General features: G+C 42.0%; 1 protein-coding gene across 1 annotated transcript in view; it reads left to right on the top strand.

Moving 5' to 3' along the window:
* The window catches only part of STK32A (serine/threonine kinase 32A), an 82,591-nt gene that overhangs the window by 58,230 nt on the left and 4,673 nt on the right, over positions 1-19,688 (top strand). Inside the window, exons 5-8 of the mRNA XM_008691687.2 lie at positions 5,014-5,111; positions 7,883-7,999; positions 10,579-10,704; positions 12,181-12,309. Of these exons, the coding sequence (XP_008689909.2) occupies positions 5,014-5,111; positions 7,883-7,999; positions 10,579-10,704; positions 12,181-12,309 (470 nt within the window). The remainder of the gene's footprint in view (positions 1-5,013; positions 5,112-7,882; positions 8,000-10,578; positions 10,705-12,180; positions 12,310-19,688) is intronic.

The following is a 19,688-nucleotide window of genomic DNA, read 5'->3' as shown; positions in this document are numbered from 1 at the left end:
CAAGCTTCTTCCTGAAAGAGAGTTAAGGGAGAAATTTATTAGAAATTATTTGTGGTCCGTAAAAGGTTGCAAATCAATTTAGGTAAGCCAAACTTTTAGAAATGTTTCTCATTTCAGTATAAATGAGTATCTGTCATCACTTCACTCTGAATGCAGAGGTTGCCTTTGATTTTTGGGTAAGAGTCTTTCTAAGAGGTGTCATAGGTAGAAATCTGCTTTTTCTTTTTAACAATTATGATCCAAATAATTTAGTAATATCTAGGTAACAGACATTCACCAGCACCCATACCCATTTAAAGCGCTCCTGTGGGATACTAACTGGCAGGTATAGAAGAAATTTTCTTTTTTTAACGATTTTATTTATTTCAGAGAGAGAGCACTTGCGCAGTGCACCTGCATGTGTGCGAGTGGGGTGAGGGGCGGAGGGGAAGCGAGGGGGAGAAAGAGTCCCTAGCAGACTCCCCACTGAGCACGGAGCCTAACACAGGGCTCAATCTCCTGACCCTGAGATCACAATTCTGAGCCAAAACCAAGAGTTGATGCTTAACTGAGGGAGCCACCCAGGGGCCCCAGAAAGAAAAAAATATTCTAAGAAGAAAGAAAGAAAATGAGGATGAAATACTGAGGTTGATAGGAATATAGGACATCTACTAAGATAGGTGCTGAGCACGTTAGAGCAGTTTCTTGGCTCTGGAGAGGCCGGGCTGAGCAGTCTCCCCGCTCTGAACCACCTCCCTTTCAGCTCCCGACTCCCTTTCCTCTTCCTCTTTCCTCACCCTCACTTCTCCTCCGTGTGAGTATAATCCAGATCTCTTAGAGCTTCACCGAGGAAAACATTCCTCTCTTCCCAGTTAAAAACAAAGCAAATTCACTATGGAAAATGTGTAAAATGCTGATAAGCAAAAGGAGGTTAAATTAATCCCTCTCCTTGTAGATATTTATGGTTTCCTTCCAGACTTTTTTTTCTGTGCACATACGAACACATATTTTTTAAAAGTTGAATCATACTGAATTTCTGTAACCTAAATTTTTACTTTATAACGTAATGACAATAGACATCATACAATGAGTAGTCATTATGACCCAAACGCTTTGCTAAGCTTTTAACATTTATTGTGCATTGAAATTCTCAAGGCAACCCTGTGAAAGAGGTTCATAATCACACAGCAAGTAGCTGGTGGAGCACAGACGGGTGGAGCACCACGTCTGAAATCGAGCCTTAGCACTGATGGTGATGATGGTGGTGATGATGATGAAGGGCCGACAATGGCCGACATTGACTGCGCTCTTCTGTGTGCCAAGCACTGTTCGAAGTGCATGTATGACATCGTGGAAACGAAAACTTCCGTGAGGCCAATACTATTGTTATTCCCACTTGAAACATGCCACTTGAGAAATGAAGCTCTTTGCCCCGGGTACGGGTAGGGCTACTGCTGTCGAGGGTCAGAGCCCCAACTCTCGAACACTCTGCTATGCTGTGCAACCTCTCGGCCTCCGGTCTCTAACCCGGCCTCAGCCAGAATGGCAACTTGTTTCTCTCGGACTCCAGAGCCTGGGTCTTGGCAAATGATATTCTTCTTCTTGGCCCACACCTGTGTGTAGAACTATCATTTTTAATGATCGTGTGCTACAGAACTAGAGGACTGCAGCAAATTTAACCAATTCTTTATTGTGGAATGTTAGGTTGTTTCTGATTTTGAAACATAAATAGATTTGTCATGAAACTCCTGTTCACAGAAACGGGTCCTGCAACTTGATTATCCTTGTGACAAACTCCCGTTCAAAGATGGGAGTTTGGATCAGTGGATATTTATGTGTTAGTGCATTTCCTCTAAGTTCACATTGATTTCTGCTCGTTCTTTCTGGAAGTGTCTGAGAATATTCACTTCCCTGCATTCTCAGCCGGGCTGCACATTGAATCTCTTTAATCTTCCTGAAAAGATCACTTAAAATGGTCCCTCGTGATGCTAATACTGAAATTCTCTGACTTCTTTTGTAAACTGTGCTTTGCTTGTTTCCTATTAGGGTGTTAATATTTTTATCCTATTTCTTATTGATTATATAAAAAGTTCTGGAGCCTTATATATTCAGAATATGATAGTGTATCATATGTGTTATAAATATGATTTCCTACCTTTTAGTTTGCTGTTGTTCTTATAACATTTTTATTGTAATGAACTATTTTTCTAACATCATCACACCATTAGTCATTTTCATAGTTTCTACCTTTTTTATTATTTATTTTTTTAAAGATTCATTCACTTATTTGACAGAAAGCACACGAGAGAAAGAGAGAGAGTGCACACGCAAGCAGGGGAGGGGCAGAGGGAGAAGGGGAGAGAGTTTCAAGCAGACTCCACACAGAATGCAGAGCCTGACAAAGGCTCGATCCCACAACCCTGAGATCCTAACCTGAGCCAAAACCAAAGTCAATCCCTCAACCAACTGCACCACCCAGGCGCCCCTAGAGTTTCTACCTTTGATGGTATTCTTAGTAAGACCTTCTTGTCTCCAGATTTGGGATATGGTTACCTAATATTTTTATTGCTGTTATAGTTTCATTTTTCCCCTTATTCCAGTTACATATAATCTTGACTGAAGGTATGTCGTAAGGATCTGACTTTATTTTTTGTTAGATCATTAAATAATTGCTTTGAGATGACATATCAAATAACGATATGTCATGTTGATTTATAATATGTTCACCATAAACTAAATATTCTTATATATAAGCATTTTCAAATTTTAATTATTACAGCTTTATAATATAATTTAATACATGAGATACATGTCTATGTCTTTATTTCTCAGAAAACCTTTATTAGTCACAGATTTTTTCGGTAGATGAAATTTAGAATTTTTTTTAAATTTCATTAATTATTTCTATTGCATTACATTTATGGATTAGGTTGGAGGCCCTTTCTTTATTTCTTGACCAAGAATCTACTATCTAGGGGGTGACTCAGTTAAGTGTCTGACTCTTGGTTTCATCTCAGGTCAGGATCTCAGTGTCATGAGATTGAGCCCCATGTCAGACTCCGTGCTCAGCAAGGAGTCTCCTTGTCCCTCTCCCTCCCCCTCTGCCCTCCTCCTCACTCTCTCTCTCTAAAAATGAATAAAATCTTTTTAAAAAATCTACTATCCAGATATTGTAAAACCTGAAAACTAAATGATGGAAATCCACATAGCCAATACATGCATTAAAATGTGGTGAAGCTTATTAGTAATCAGGACAATACCGAGTTAAACCACAATGAAAGCTCAATACACACGTGCTAGACTGGCAAAATTCAAGAGGTCAGTTAACGCCAAGTGTGGGTAAGGAGGCTGAGCGAAGGAAACCCTGATACGACGCTGGTCACCATGTTAATCGGTACTACCACTTTGGTTAAATCATTGATCATTATCCAGAGTACGAAGAATCACATCGTATCCCCAGAGACTCCCCTTCCAGGAACACACCCTATAGATGTGTGGACTTTTAGGAGTGTTCATGACAGCATTGTTCACAATACTGTCAAATCGAAAATACCCAGCTGGTAGGAGATGCCTGTCACATGTCACTGGGGGTACTGGTAAGGGAAAGTGGAAATAAAGCCCATTTCCATCCAATGTGGGGGGTACCCTGGGGTCAGGGCCATTATCTCCCGAGCTGATGGGGAGCTGTGACTTAAAGATAGGATGCAGTGATGCGTGGGAGATGGATTCGCTGGGAAATGAGGCTCTTACAGGCAGGGTCAGTCCAGGCACCGGGATGTCAACATTCTACCTCGGACTGGATGCCGTCCACAGGATTTTACTGGGACGTGAGTACCCCAGCTAGGTCAAGCCCGTGTGCAGGCCTCACATCGTGCCAATTTCCTTTGTCCAGAGCCAGCGCCTTACTACCAGAGGCTTGGGTCAACTGTGTATAGCTTTTGATAAGTAACATTCCCATCCCTATGTTTGCCTCTCCAGAACAGTGACTCGTTTTTGGAGCACTTTCTAGATGCCAGGAACGGAGCTCAGATTTCGTCATGCAGCATCTCATTTAATTTCTCACGCTCTAAAGATCATCTTATTTTGACTTGGCTGATGAGGCTTCTCAAGCTCAGGCAGCTGACTTGTTCAAGGTCAGGATAAGTGGTAAAGGCAGGTTCTGACCCCAGACGGCATGTCTCCAGAGCAAATGACTGCCACCATCTCTTGTTGACTTGACTCCTCGTCGTTTCTTTGGTCAACACAGTTCTGTTGAGTGACTCTAGCTGCCAGGTTCAATATGAGACCCTAGAAGTGTAGTGGTGAGCACCCTGCCCTTGCTTTGGCTTTACCCCTCACGAGCCAGGTATGTGCTTGGAGGAATATGAAGAAGGTTCTCAGGGCATCGACGTGCTTAGAGAACGCATAACCAGGCGGCCACCACCGGCAGCAAAGTTGACTGTAGCTTTGCCTTTCCTTGGAGTCCTTTCAAATAACCACATTACAAAGTGTAAGTTTCTCCACCTCATGTGAAAGCTTCTATTTCTCAGAGGGCCCACTCCCTCCTTCTCTCTCCCTCACCACCAACAGCAGGCTGGAAACGCTGCCCTTGGGTCTTCGAGATGACGGTGAGACGGAAAGCCAATCCAATACACCTTGCACCAAATTCTAATACGGATCTCAGTCCTTTAGCACAAACCTTTCAAATCAAGGCAACAAATAACATCTTCCCAGCCTTCCTGATTTGACGGTCAGCTGAACATTTGAGGCCTTACGGGATCCAATTTTTAATAGTTGCACACTATAAATAAGAAGGGAATTTGTCCATCCAGGCCTGTGCATGCCTGTGTGTTGGCGGATGAATGAGGCCACTGAGACAAGAAAATCAGCCGGTTTTGCCTGCTGTGTGCCATCTAGCAAGGGATGGTAGACGTCCGTGGCAGTGTTGATTCGTTTTCCTTGCCCTGGTACTACGCCTCAGGAGGAACACGCTGGGAGCAGAGATTTGGGCACGTCCCCGGGAGTAAAACTGACCTCACTTTCCTATCTTTTCAGCGCCTGAGATGTTCAACTCCAGAAGAGAAACAGGCTATTCCTTTGCTGTGGACTGGTGGTCCCTGGGAGTGACGGCCTATGAGCTCTTGAGAGGCCGGGTATGTTAGAACTGCGTTTCTCTTTGGTTTCTCTTCCAGCAAGTTTCATTTTTAGAATGAAAGAATGGATTTTTCCCCCCTAAAATCAAGCAGTTTGTGTGCAAGGTGAAAGCACTATGCCATGTGATACCTGGGATTTCGGCACATACTACTCTCCTATATATGGACCCAAGCATGTGAGTTCGCTTTAACTGCAGATAAAATTAAATGAATATGTGTGTGTTAGAAACTCCCAGAGAGGGAAGATCAGTGCACCTCACTAAATATCTTGTGGAAATACATTTGTTTGTTTAAAGAAAATCATCTGGCAGTCACAGTACAGGATTCTAACTTCGACATAGTTCCCCCAGGTGAGTGTGAATTATTAATACAACACAATTCATGCCCTGTCTTGTTGGATTCCTCTCTGTCATTTGGCTCCTGGGTTCTGAGTTTGGGGGCAACTTAGAGCAGTTTCCTTTTAAAGGAGACATTTCTTTTCTTTTTTTTTTTTTTTTTAAGATTTTATTTATTTATTCGACAGAGATAGAGACAGCCAGTGAGAGAGGGAACACAAGCAGGGGGAGTGCGAGAGGAAGAAGCAGGCTCATAGTGGAAGAGCCTGATGTGGGGCTCGATCCCATAACACTGGGATCACGCCCTGAGCCGAAGGCAGATGCCCAACCGCTGTGCCACCCAGGCGCCCCTAAAGGAGACATTTCTTAAACTAAGAAAATGCCTAGGAAGAATTTTACCCAGAAAATATTCCCCCTCCCATATTATTTTATCTCCGTGGTAGTTCTCTGTCATATGATGTATTAACATTGTCAGATTCACTTTTTTCTTTCTTTTTTGGGGGTAGGGGGAGGTGAAGAAAAGGTACTAACAGATTATTGAATTTAAATTCCATTTTGTAAAGTATTGCCCTTGTGAGTTTTTCGAGATCTATCCATTTTTACCTTATCTCTTCTATATTATTAGATTACAAATTCATTAAGGTGAAGCATATAAACTGTACCTTATACAGTTTAGTATTATCCCCAGTATTTAACTTTAAATAGATCCGTAACCACTGTGTACTGAATGAATGGGGGAACAAGGCACTACATCAATTCTGCCACATTCTAGCAAAGAATCACCAAGTAGGCTGTAGGTCATTAGGGTTCAAAATCTAGCTAATCACATTTAATTACAACTATCAACACAACCAAACCACAGAGGACGGGCGCTAAACAATGATCTCCTCCACATTTACAAATTCTCATTTATAGAAAAATACATGCCTCGAAGACAAATATGCTTGACCTCTCTGCGGTTTCAGAACTTCACATGAACGGGCCTCTTAGCCATTAAGCTGCTTTATCTGCCATCGTAAAGGCAAGGCCCGTCTTTTCTCGCTTTAAGTTACTTAAGTGTTTACTTAAGTCTCCATAATTTGGCTATTGTTGAGAAGGCTGCTGTAAACATCAGAGTCCATGCATCCCTTCGAATTGGTATTCTTGTATCCTTTGGGTAAATACGCAGTAATGCAATTGCAGGATTGTAGGGTAGTTCTATTTTTAGCTTTTTGGGGAATGTCCATAGTATTTTCCAGAGTCGCTGCACCAGTTTGCATTCCCACCCACAGTGTAAGAGGGTTCCCCCTTCTCCACATCCTCACCAACACCTCGTTTCCCGTGTTGTTAATGTTAGTCATTCTGACAGGTGTCAGGTGATATCTCACTGTGGTTTTGATTTGTGGCCCCCTGGTGATGAGTGGTGATGAGCATATTTTTATGTGTCTATTAGCCATCTATAATTACATTACCTTTTAATACTGATTTACAACAGGAAGAATATTAAACTCTTCCACCTCTCCCAATTTATTCCATCAGTCCACAGTCATTTATGAAGTATCTCGAAAGGGCCAGGCACTTGATGAATGTACGTGTCCATATTAAGTGTCCCATTGTTGGTTGCTCTAATACGGAAATTGTTCATTCAACAAACATGTAATGAGCGTCTACTAGGTGCTAGGTCCAATGGACACAAATATGAATAGGGGATGATCTCTGGCCCTAAGTAGCTCACAATTCACACAAAAGATAAAACCCCATAAATCTATTTTCTGAGAAATAGAGAAATTAATATAGGTAAAGGCTGCTCTCTAGTGGACAGCTATGAAAAATATAACAAAACCACTGTTCTGTTTGATTTCTTTGCCCCAACGTTAAAACTATAAAAGACCTTGGTTCTCTCAGAAGTAAAAATACCATGCCTCATCATCAAATTCTCCACCCCACTCCACAGAACTAGCAACTCATAGCATTTTAGACTGGAGTTAGTTTTCTGGGTGACATTCTATCCTGAACTTACTACTGCTTCAAAAAGCACAAAGAGGTGTAGAGTAAAACTCTGGATCTCTTTACAATCACTGAACATTTGTCCCATGTTTCACGTAAATACTTACGTAACCTGCCTTACAAAACACTCCCAAACTGGGATCTCAGAGGTGTGTTTAGTGTACAGAAATGTTTCATTTGGCCCAGTGGAGTTACTAAGTTTTTAAAAATTCTGAGATTTCACAGGAAACTCGAGATTTCTGGTGTTTTTTTTTTTTTTTTTTTTTTGTTAAATAAAAGATCTGGCAACAGTAGACCACATTTGCATACGAAAACAACAATCAACTGGAAGGGATCAGAAAATGATACTGAGATTTTACTGGTTGAAAATTTAGCTTGGGAACATGGGCCAAGCAAAATCTTTTCTTTACCCTATAAAAATGAAGACTCTTCCTTCTTCTCTTCCCCAAGAGACCATACCATATTCGCTCCAGTACCTCCAGCAAGGAGATCGCACACATGTTTGAGACCGCTATTGTGACTTACCCCTCTGCCTGGTCACAGGAAATGGTGTCACTACTTAAGAAGGTAAGAAGGAGGACCGCATGACAAAAGGAAGTGATAAAGAGAAGCATGCCCTCTGATTTGAGGTGAAAAGTTAGTTTATAATATTGGAAGCAGCCATGATAATACACATTTCTAGAGTGGGCTTGTACCTAACAGCTTTCATTTTTTATTTTTTAAGATTTTATGTATTCATTTGACAGAGAGAGAGACAGCCAGCAAGAGAGGGAACACAAGCAGGGGGAGTGGGAGAGGAAGAAGCAGGCTCATAGCGGAGGAGCCTGATGTGGGGCTCGATCCCAGGACCCTGGGATCGCGCCCTGAGCCGAAGGCAGACGCTTAATGACTGCGCCACCCAGGCGCCCCTGTACCTAACAGCTTTCAAACCCATGGCTTCATTAAGGCAACATGCGTGTCCTCTTGTTGAGCCATGTCAAACTCAGTGTGTCCAAAACGGAGTTTCTGATCGCTCTCTATTTCCTGGACTTGCTGCGATGTTCCCTCTCTCAATGACTGGCCCCTCCATCTAGCCAGTTATAGAAGCCAGAAACCAGAAGTCACCCACCATCCCCATTTCCAATTCATTGCCAAGTTTTGTAACCTGATTTTGTAAATATCTCGTGACTCTGTCACTTCTCTTCCTCTCTACTGCCATCTCCCCAGTCCTACTGCCATCAGGCCTTGCCTTATAACTGGTTTGTCCCGGACACTTTTACACACTCCAATCAGTTCTCCCCTCTGCCCCATACTGATCTGTTCAAAGCAAAATTCATTGTCTTCTCATTATTCTCAGAATAAAGATCAAAATAATCTGTATGATATAAAGGTTCCAACTACCACTCAAGCCTTATTTTGGACTTTTGTTCCCCTTTTGACTATACATCGACTTCTTGTCTTCTCCTTTTCTTGTCCCTTCTCACCATCATTTATCAATCTCTTACCACAGGGCCTTTGCACATGCTCTGCCTGGAACAGTGCCCCCATCCCCAGCTCCTCCCACTACCTCCTTTAGATCAACATTATTCAATGGGATTCACCAACTGGTTCAAGTCCATGAATTGTTTCCTACAGGCCCTTGAGAAGTATAGAAATTAAGAGAAGCGTTTAGAAACTGTTATAGCAATGCGGTACTGCGGATGCCTCTAAGTACATGGTCAATGGACTCATCTCATTGAACAGGGTATTAACTCAAATCACAAGGTGTACATGGTGTGGCCCTGCATACTAGCCATGCACAAGAAGACCACATACTAATCTCATGGTTGGAAATTAAACAGAAAAAGTTGGCCCTTCTACATAGATAGTTTGAGAAGCACAGCTTTAGATTTCAGCTCAGATATCACTTCCTCAGGAAGCTTTCTTCTGTTGTAAGCTCACATAACACTATCTTTCCTTCATACCATTTTTTTTTTTTAATTTGAACTTATGTATTACGTATGTGTGATTCTTGGGTTAATGATTACTGTCTCCTAAGCCCTATAAGGGGCTTCTTTACCATGCTATCCTCAGCATCTAGCACAGAGCCTAATAGGTGATAAAATCTGGTATTTGAATAAATGAGGTCCATAGTGTCTATCAGATTTGCAGGATGCCCATGTTCATGGAAAAGATTAATGGCAACTATAGCGGCAGCTAAGTTGTATGCCTTGAATTATTATAAGGAGGAAAGAATGAGGAGCCCCACAGGATGCACTTGGCTTTCTTTGAAAAGGAAAAATCACACACAGGTTGTGGCCAGTTAAGGATAAGAGCTTTGAGGGCCTACAGTTCACCCCTGTGCCTCCTGCCTTTGGGGTCAAGTACCCTGTTATGGAATAGGGATATTGATGATGTCAAAGATGAAGAAGAGAGGGGTTATTTTCCATAAGCAAATTGTCCTCAGTTCCAAGACAGCTCTCCTCACCCCACAATTACACACTGATGATCCATGGCTATAATCTCCAGGAGAATTCTCAAGCAGAACTGACATTTCCCATTTAAGCCAGGAGACCAATGTGATATTGGCTGTGAAGCAGTTACCGGGGGAAGATCTTTCATCACAGTCAGCAAAACCCCAAACCGTAATAGTAACCTTGGTTACATCTTATCTGTGGCACACCCAATATACTTTGATTAACTGTATGAACAGCTACGACTTTTAGTAGGAAATTAATTTCATTTGTAAAAACACATGAGCGTTCCCCACATAATAAGGGCAGACATCCTCTTAGGTACTTTATATACATGGCCTCATTTATTCCTAGCTACAACCATACAAAATAAGCTATTATCCCCTTTTTATAGAGGGTAAACTAAGGTTTAGAGGACAAACTTGCCCATAGGTAGTAAAATAAGGGAGTCAGGAATCAAAGGTATGTTTGACCCAATAGGACAATCTATTTTCACTCACCACACTGCAAAAACCTACTTACAGCTCGTTCTGTCCACGCATTATCACATTATTTATGTATATTATTATCGTTATTATTTGATAGGATTAGGGAAGGGGAACACTACCTTGTTTCCGTCAGACCCACACTAGAAAACTTTTACAGGGAATTTGTATGATTTTTTGCCCGACTTTGACCTTCATTATGATCTTGATGTTTGTATTCCGTTGGCAGCTACTTGAGCCTAATCCAGACCAACGCTTTTCTCACTTGTCTGACGTCCAGAACTTCCCGTATATGAATGACATGAACTGGGATGCAGTTTTGCAGAAGAGGCTCATTCCGGGTTTTATTCCTAACGTGAGTCAATCCTAACACACCCATAATAACTCTCATCCATTACACACACGGTCTCATTAGATAACCCCACCAGTGTTGTGAGACAGCCCAACTCCTATCTCACAGATGAGACAGTGGAGGCACACACAGGGTACGTGGGCCACCAAAGGTCATGTGGCTAACAGGTGGCCGAGTGGGATTCTCGTCCAGGTCCATCTGCATCTGCAGTTCTAGCTCCTAATCGCTTTTTGTGGTGTGCTACTGGAAGGAAGCCCTGGTCCTCCAAACAGTCATTCCCAGGAATCTGCTCATTGAGGAAACAGTGTTTTCTCAGATTTTAAAGATGGAGAAATTTGTTTCCATGGAGTTCTGTGAGTCACAGCATTGAAAATGTTGGGGTTATTTTTACCACTCACCCCTCTTCCTTTGGTGGTTCGCTGCCACAGAGCCACATTCATAAGCACTAATAGCCAAAGGGAAGTAAGTCCCACTGGGTCAGTACGTGGCTGAGGACATCTGTGGCCTCCTTCAGACCACTGGTAAAAGCTGGAGTGCAGAAGCTTCGGCCAAGGGACCCAAGGGAGACCTCTAGCTTCCCTCTGTCAGTCTGATTCTACACACTCAGTATCGGGTAGACTGGCAGAATAATGAACTCCTAAAGGGTACAACTGAGACAGTTCAGAGTTTTCTGTGGTGCAGCCCAAGGGAGACACATGCCGTGGGCTTGTGGGGGTGTGATCCTTCCTGTGCAAACAGAGGGCGACGCACCTGCGGGTGGGTTGGGTGAAGGAGCACAGTGGGAGACATGAGTAGGCAGTGTGGTGGAATTCTGGGTTGGGGAGTTGCTCTCTCGTGGAGCAACAAGAAGATAGGTGGAGGTCTTACCAGGCCGTGATGCAGAGTCCTACAGGGGCCACGTGTACCGTGGCTGATGGATGCATGACACTGTGGAGACCCAGACACACCTGCTGTTGCGTCCACTCTTCCTCCGACGCACACACCACAGCCATTAGCCACCCACCCTGCCTCAGGAGAGGCTCCATGTGTGATTCTCTAACCTTACCGTCCATGCAAATCATTTGGGAAGCTTCTTAAAAATGTAGTTTCCTCAGCCTCTGTTCAGAAACACTGACTCTGAAGGCCTGGCCGGGGAACTGGGCAGCTGGGCAAACAACTCGGGTGATTCTGATCTGCATACATGATCGTCAGAACACACTTCGAGAAACATAATTCACAAGTTCAAACTGCAGAAAAATAACTAGAGTTTGATTTCCTTTCTCACTCACAGAAGGCTTGTGGGGAGTTTAGAAAACAAAATATAAATGAAGGTGTATGAAAAACAACGCCGACCATAAATTATCTAAAACAGAGTAGGAATCACAGCTCCTTATTCTTGGACGGCGCCATCAAAACTAGGTGGTCTTCCTGGTTTTCGGCCTGGCATCCTTGTAGAATGACCCAGAAGCAAAGGACTGAGCCAACTGGTCTTTCTTGCAGAAAGGCAGGCTGAATTGCGACCCCACCTTCGAACTGGAAGAAATGATTCTGGAGTCCAAACCTCTTCACAAGAAAAAGAAGCGTCTGGCAAAGAAGGAGAAGGAGATGAGGAAGTGTGATTCCTCTCAGGTAAGCTGGTGCCCGCCAGACTCGGGGTCACGGGACTGTCCCTGATGGCCGCTGTTCGAGAACTTCTGGTGGGAGGACCGCTCAGCACCCCTCACGGCTATTCAGGGAACATACGGGGTCGCAGGACACCCGGGCTTCTGAAATGACAGGCCTGGGCAGCTCTGGGGTTCCGAGCAGAACAGCCACGTTTCAGGGGGGACCCTGGCTCCGCCATGAACTTCATTCAGCTATTGTCCTCTCAAGCTCTCGTTTCAAATTGTACAATTTCCTGGAAGACACTCCAATCGGTAGCTCTGCAAACAAATAAATATTCTCCATGTCCTTCGTGTCTCTAGTCCTCCAGGGACGCTGTATACTTCACAGTCCATTTAGCCACGTCCACATGTGGTTGTTCATAGAATGGGCCTCTTGCCAGCTGCCCGTCCTCAAGTATTTTCTACAGCCTTCCAAGGGAGGCTTCGGTGTGGCCAGACCCATCGTGCCTGTTGCTTCTACTTCCACCACCTTCCTCCTAATGATCTGCTCTTGGCATCGTAACCGCTGGTTTCTCCAGCCTTGCTCCCTGCTGTGCACCTGCAGAGCTTGCCCGGACAGGCTCCCCCAAGAACAGACCCCCCAGTGTAGCCCAGGCCAAGAGATCATCTTTATTAGTATTCTGAAGTTTCAGTGACGACAGCGGTTTGTGAATAACTTTTCACCGGGCCTACCATGCTCTACCTGGTCCTTAAACTGGATCATTCTTGCCCTCGCTCAAGACCTTCCAACCACATGACCCTACAGGTACCCGACCCTCTCTAACTACAGGTTTCGTCCTTCTTTAAGACCTTTGCTCTTCCCTTTTCCTTCAGTATTCTACTCTCAGATCTTGATGTAGGGGGTTTCCTATCGTCCTTTATACCCTAAATGCCATTTGCTGAAGATAAGGTCTCTTCGCTACTGTGCTCTTTCTCAGCCCCAGTTTTTAATTCCTTCATGACATTAACATAATTTACAAATATTTATGTGTTTCTTTTTCTATCCCACTTAAAATGCGGGCTCCTTGTGGGGGAAGCCCAGGTCATCCCCACCAGTGTCTTCATGGAACCCCAGCGGTGCCTTCACACAGCATAGGCTCAATAAACAAGAGGTTCAGTATATTGGAAGGAAAGGACATTTTGTAACTGCACAGTGAAAATTAGGCATCGCTCTTTTTAGAGTTATAAGGTCATGTTGCCCCACTGGTCATCTTCCTGGAGTCCCCTCTTGTCCTAGTTCTTCCCCAAAGCCCAGCCCCAGGTAGCCTCCCTCCTGATGCGAAAGGTGACGAGCCGCTCACCCACAGTACAGACCCTCGCATTTTCAAAGACCACCCAAACGAGGGGCGCTGCTTCCCCTTTCTTCCAGGCCTCATATCGACCTCAGAATCATTTACCAAGAAGTGGCTTTGCCCATGATAAAAACAGGCCCTTCCATCTCTAATCAGGGAAGTGTACCCCCACTGGATCTTTTTGTTTTGTTCTTAACATTTTATGGAGGTAGAATACCTATAACATGGAATTTCCCGTTATGACCATATTTAAGTGTACGATTCAGTGGCATGAAGTGCATTGACGAGGCTGTACGGCCACCAACCACTCTTTAGTTCCAAAATTTTTTGTTACCCCAAACCCCATTTGTTTTTTCTTTGATTTCTTTCAGCAATGTTCTGCAGCTTTGGCGAGTATAAATTTTTTGCCTCTTTGGCTAAGCTTATTCTTAAGTATTTTATTCTTTTGGACACCATGGAAATGGGATTGTTCATTTCCTTTTTGGATTGTTAATTCCCGGCGTACAGAAACACAACCGATTTCTCTACGTAGATTCCGTATACTGCAACTTTGCTGAGCTCGTTCATTAGCTGTGTAGCTTCCTCGTGGGTTCTGTGGGATTTTCTATCTATAAGACCATGTTATCTGCAAATAAGAATAGTTTTATTCCTATCTTTACCGTTTGAATGCCTTTAATTCTTTTCTTCCCCTGATTGCTCTGGCTAAAAATTCCAGCACACTGTTGAATAGCAACGTCAAAAGCAGGCATCTTTGCCTTTTTTCTGACCTTAGGGGGAAATACCTTTTACCAGTGAGTATTGTGTTAGCTGTGAGGTTTTTGTAAAAGCCCTTTATCTCGTTGAAGAAGTATTCTTCTATCCCTGGTTTTTTTAGTGTTTTCATCATGAAGGGTTTTGAATGTTGTCAAATGCCTTTTTCTAGGTCAAATGAGATAATCTTGCACATTTTTCTTTGCTTAGTTCTATTAATGCAATGTGTTATGTTGGCTGGTTTTCTTACGGTGAACCATTCTCACACTCTTGGGATAAATCCCACTTGCTCGTTGTGTATAATCTTTTAATATGCTGTTGGGCTTGGTTTGCTAGTACGTTGTTGAAGATTCTTGCATCTATATTCGTAGTGAAAATTGTCCTGTAATCTTCTTCTCTTTTGATGTCTTTAGCTGGTATTGGGGTAAAGCTGGGCTCATAGAATGAGTTAGAAAGTGTTCCCTCCCCTTCTGTTTTGTGTGTGTGTGTGTGTGTGTTTTCTTTTTTTTTTTCAGACGAGTTTGAGAAAGATTGGTGTTATTTCTTCTTTAAACATTTGGTAGAATTCATTGCTGAAGTCATCTGGTCCTGGACTTGTCTTTGTTGGAAAGTTTCTTATTATAGATTTTTTCTTGTAGATTACTCTCGTTATAGGTCTGTTGGGATTTTATATTTCTTCTGAAGTCAGCGTAGTAATTTTTGTTTTTCTAGAGCTTTGTCCGTTTCATCTAGATGTTATTTGTTGATGTACAGTTGTTCACCATAAGGTTGAAAGTCATGTCCCCACTTTATGATTTTAATGTTTTGCATCTTTTCTCTTTTTTGATGTATGGTTAAACATTTGTCCATCTTGTTCATCTTTTCAAAGAACCAGCAGTTATGTCTGTTGTTTTTCTATTCTCTATTTCATTTGTCTCTGCTCTCATCTTTATTATTTCCTTCCTTCTGCTAGCTTTGGGTTTAGCCTGCTTTTCTTTTTCTAATTCATCAAAGTATGAAGTTAGGTTATTGATTTGGGATATTTCTTCTTTTCTAAGGTAGACGTTTACAGCTATTAAATCCCCTCTGATTACTGACTTCACTGCATCCCCTAAGTTTTAATATGTTGGGGTTTTTTATTTATTTTGAAGTATTTTCTAATTCTTGTTGTGATTTTTTTGACACAGTGGTTTGTTGAAGAATGTGTTGTTTAATTTCCACATATTTGTGAATTTTCCAGTTTTCCTTCTGTTGTTGATTTCCAGCTTCATCTTGTTGTGGTCAGAGAAGATAATTTGTATGATTTTAATCTTTTTAAAGTGTATTGAGACTGTTTTTGTACCCTAACACATGGTTTCCTTCCACGGTTTCTTTTATCTTTTTGAGCATATCTAAGATAGTTGTTTTAAAGTCTCTGTTTGGGGGCTCCTGGGTGGCTCAGTCGGTTTAGTGTCCAACTCTTAGTTTCAGCTCAGGTCGTGATCTTGGGGTTGTGAGATCTAGCCCTGCACCGGGCAGAGTCTGCTGGAGATTCTCTCTTCCTCTCCCTCTGCCCTTCCTGCTCTTGCTCTCTCTCTCTAAAGTAAATAAATAAATCTTTTTTAAAAATGAAGTCTCTGTTTAGTAAATCCAATGTTTGGGCATCCTCAGAGATAATTTCTGTTCCTTTGAATGGGCCTTCTGATTTTGTTGTTGAAAATCTGACATTTGAAAAAAAAAAAAAAAGAAAGAAAACCTGACATTTGAATATTATAATGCAGTACCTCCAGAAATCAGATTCTCTCCTTTTGTAGGGTTTGCTCTTTTTTGATTGTTGAAGGCAGTGCTTATCCTTTTTAAAGTAACTTTTACAAACCACTTTTGCAAACACCGTATTCCTTGTCATGTGTCATCCCTGCAGTTCCTGTTATGTTAGCTTGTGTTTAGCTAATATTTTGACAGAGATTTCCTTGAGCACCAGGAGCATTTTTTAAGTTGCTTTTTTTCTTGATTTAGTGTTTCCTTGGTTGTTAAAAAAAAACAAAAAAACTTTGATTGCTTTCCAGAATTCTGACAGTTTCTGCTTGCTTTGTTCTTTCTGTTGACGGGGAGCTTGGAGCTGCCTAATATAATGTTCTAGTGCCTCCTAATCTGGTACCCTAAGTTTAAAAATAAAAATTATTTTGCCTCATAGTGAGGGCTAGTATTCCCCCAAAGAAGAATCAGAAAGATCTTGAATCTCCAAATAGCACTCTACCTACTCTTTCACATCAAGGTTTTTAAAATGCGAGGATCAATCTTCGCAGCTCATTACAGCATTACCATGATCGTTCGTTCGTTCATTCATTCATTCATTCATTCATTCAATACATGATAGTAAAGTGCCTGCTATGTCAGGAAATATCTCTGACTTGCTAGTCATTGCTGACCTTAGAGGGACAAAGTGCTCTGGGAATTACTCATGGGTCCTGAGTGAAGGTCCAAGACAGGCTTTCCAGAAGAGCAAACATTTGATGTGGTTCCTTGTCTAGCCCAGGTCTCTTGACCACAGGACTGGTATTTCTGACTGTTGGCAACCATCTGCCATTTCATTTCTTTTGAAATAATGAAGGCATTTCTATACCCTCAGGATGTACCAGTCCTGAAACGCCCTTATCCTTTGTTTTCTGTGTGGCTACCTGTATTCAACCTAGAAGAACCAGATCTGGAACCAGACCTGACCTGGAAAAGTGGTCAGCAATCCAACTGTGGTCATTTTAGTGATAATGCATGGTCTCCTACTACTCCCTCAATCTTTAAATCCTGCTTTCTGGTTGGGAAAAAACATGCGCAACAAACCCATTGACTTATCTTCTCCTTTACCTTCCATCTGCTTTCTTATTTGGCATTTCATTAAAATGGAAATTCTGTCATAATTTTTAGCCCAATTAATTGTATTCACAGAGCCATCATTTTCATTTAAAGATGTACTTTAAGTATCCTGCAAACCCGTTAACCTGTGTTTTATCTGGTCTGTTTTGGTTAAATTGTTTTAAGAGGGGCGCCTGGGTAACTCAGTCTTAATTTTGGCTCAGGTCATGATCTCAGGGTTGTGAGATCAAGCCCCATACCCAGCGTGGAGCCTGATTGAGATTCTCTCTCTCCTTCCTCTGCCCCTCCCACCCCTACTCTCTCTCTTAAAAAAAAAAATTGTTTTAAGAGATGCTAGGGTGTGAGAGAGAATTTGCAAGATATAATTATCCCATGGGCCTATATGTATATCCTAAAAAGCCCTACAATGCCAATTTCTATATATATATATTTTATATATATATCTTGTTTTTGTATATGTATTTTGTATTTATATAATAATATATATTTGACATATATAGTTCTATAAATATAAAATTGTATTTATGCACATCTTACATAAATATGTGTAACTCTCGTAGAGTTGCTTTGTTTTCGTTTTTTAACTTTTTCATGTGGGAAAAGAGGTGAGGGGAGTCATGCCTCAGATGCCTTCTCAACTTGTAAAGGTAATCTATGTAGTTATTTACATCTCAGGAGGAAGGGATATAAATGTTATTAAGGAAGCTTTCCACTCAACATAGTAGACACACTAGAGGGTAGAATCTATTTCCACAGGGCTTATCAACAACCTCTGAAGTCCAAAAGTCTTACAAGACACTTTCTTAGAAATATCTGCTAGAATCTGTGTGTGTGTGTGTGTGTGTTGTTTTTGTTTTGCCTTCATGATGAAGATCTCTTATCTGTAGCCATAAGGGAGAGGGAAAATTCTCTTCTTTCCATCTCGTAGTCATGTAGACTTCTTTCGCCCACCGTTAGGAGGGTCTGTGTGCTTCAAGACTAAGAAATGGAATTGCGTTAGTGAGTATGGAACAGAAAGAGGCAGGCCTGAAAAGCTCTAAACTTATAATAAGGATAAGAAAGGGGTAGAATTATCTTGTGAAAAGATGGAATGTGGGGTGCGTAACTATCTGCAATGATGGTTTCTGTATGTTGAACAGTCACTGCTAATACAACTAGCATGGTGACAGTTGATCTTCGATAAACTGTTTAGAATCTGTTAGAGAGTACATGTCCCTTCTCTCCAGTGAGAGCTGTCATCTCCTGTGAATACTTCCTCTTGTGACTAGATGAGGCAGTGTGCGCAGCGGTTACTTACCAAACAGCTATATGGTTCTTTTAAATGGAATGCTTTAAACACTAACTCATGCATCCTTTGTAAGCATTGATTCCTTTATATTAAAAAAAAAAAGCAATAGTAATGGGACCTCCCTCTTACAAGTGATCTGAGGAGAAAGTAAGATAATGTTAGTGAGGCATATTGACCATTAATAGTGCTGAAAGCTTGTTGTATGACCCCTTGGGCCTCTCCTCCAGGTCCCCGCTGCGTCAGTGCTTCTCAAACTTAGCATCACACTTAGCGCGTTTGGGGAAACTCTTTCAGTATACTGGTGTCTGGGTCCCCCCCAAGATCAGGTACATTTGAATCCGGGAGTGTGGCCTGGGCGTCAGTATGTGAAACCGTTCTACAGGTGATTCTGTATCTGCAGCTAAGGTTGAGATCCATTGCTCCGGAATCTAGGGTGTGATTAAATAAAGTAAGAGCACTACAATTTTCCCTTTCTCTTGTTTTCTTATTTATAAAATGGAGTTGATACCAGTACCCATTTCATAGACTTATTCTGAGTCAATTAGTTCATGCAATGTGTCCAGCAAAATGATCAGTTATGATGTTTTACTTTTCCATTCTATGTCCTGACTCCTAACTTCTTTCTTTCCCGTGTTCCTACTTTTGTTCCTGTTCATGTCAGATGCCTCTACTTCTTTGCTTCCAGAATATTCTCCCTTTATCCCTCTCTGCTTATGAACAACTTTAAAGTATAAAACGAAAAACACAGACACACCACCTAGCTGATCTGCTATTGAGGCAAATGACTGAAGTCCTCTTTTACTATCTCCTGAGATTTCCACCTGCTCCAATCCCTTCAGATGTTTCTGATGCCACCTCCGTGCCTACCAGTCTAATAGCTGTCTGCTCTGCTCATCCCTGAGAAGCGGGTTCAAAGAGTTCTAACTAACCTTTTCCTTCTCAGTCACATAAGACCCATTCATCCCTCCATTCCGTTTGCCTTCCCCTTTCCCTCATCTTCTCTTTCTGGCTACTGTTGTTGACTTAGCCATGTCACTGAACTTCTTAAACTTTTTCACCTAAAGCAGAGGAAAGAGAACGTGTCAAATGTGAATGCTTCATGGACCAGGGGGAATGGGTGGGGGGACTCGTGGAGTCTACTGTGCCAGATCACAAATTCTTCTCTGAGTGCCTATTTTATATCTCTAAGTAAAACAGAATTAGGTG

Source organism: Ursus maritimus, unplaced genomic scaffold (genome assembly GCF_017311325.1).
Source record: "Ursus maritimus isolate PB19 unplaced genomic scaffold, ASM1731132v1 scaffold_5, whole genome shotgun sequence".
NCBI classification, from domain to species: Eukaryota; Metazoa; Chordata; class Mammalia; order Carnivora; family Ursidae; genus Ursus; species Ursus maritimus.
The sequence above is the reverse complement of the archived record's forward strand: the minus strand, read 5'-3'. Positions and strand labels throughout refer to the sequence as shown.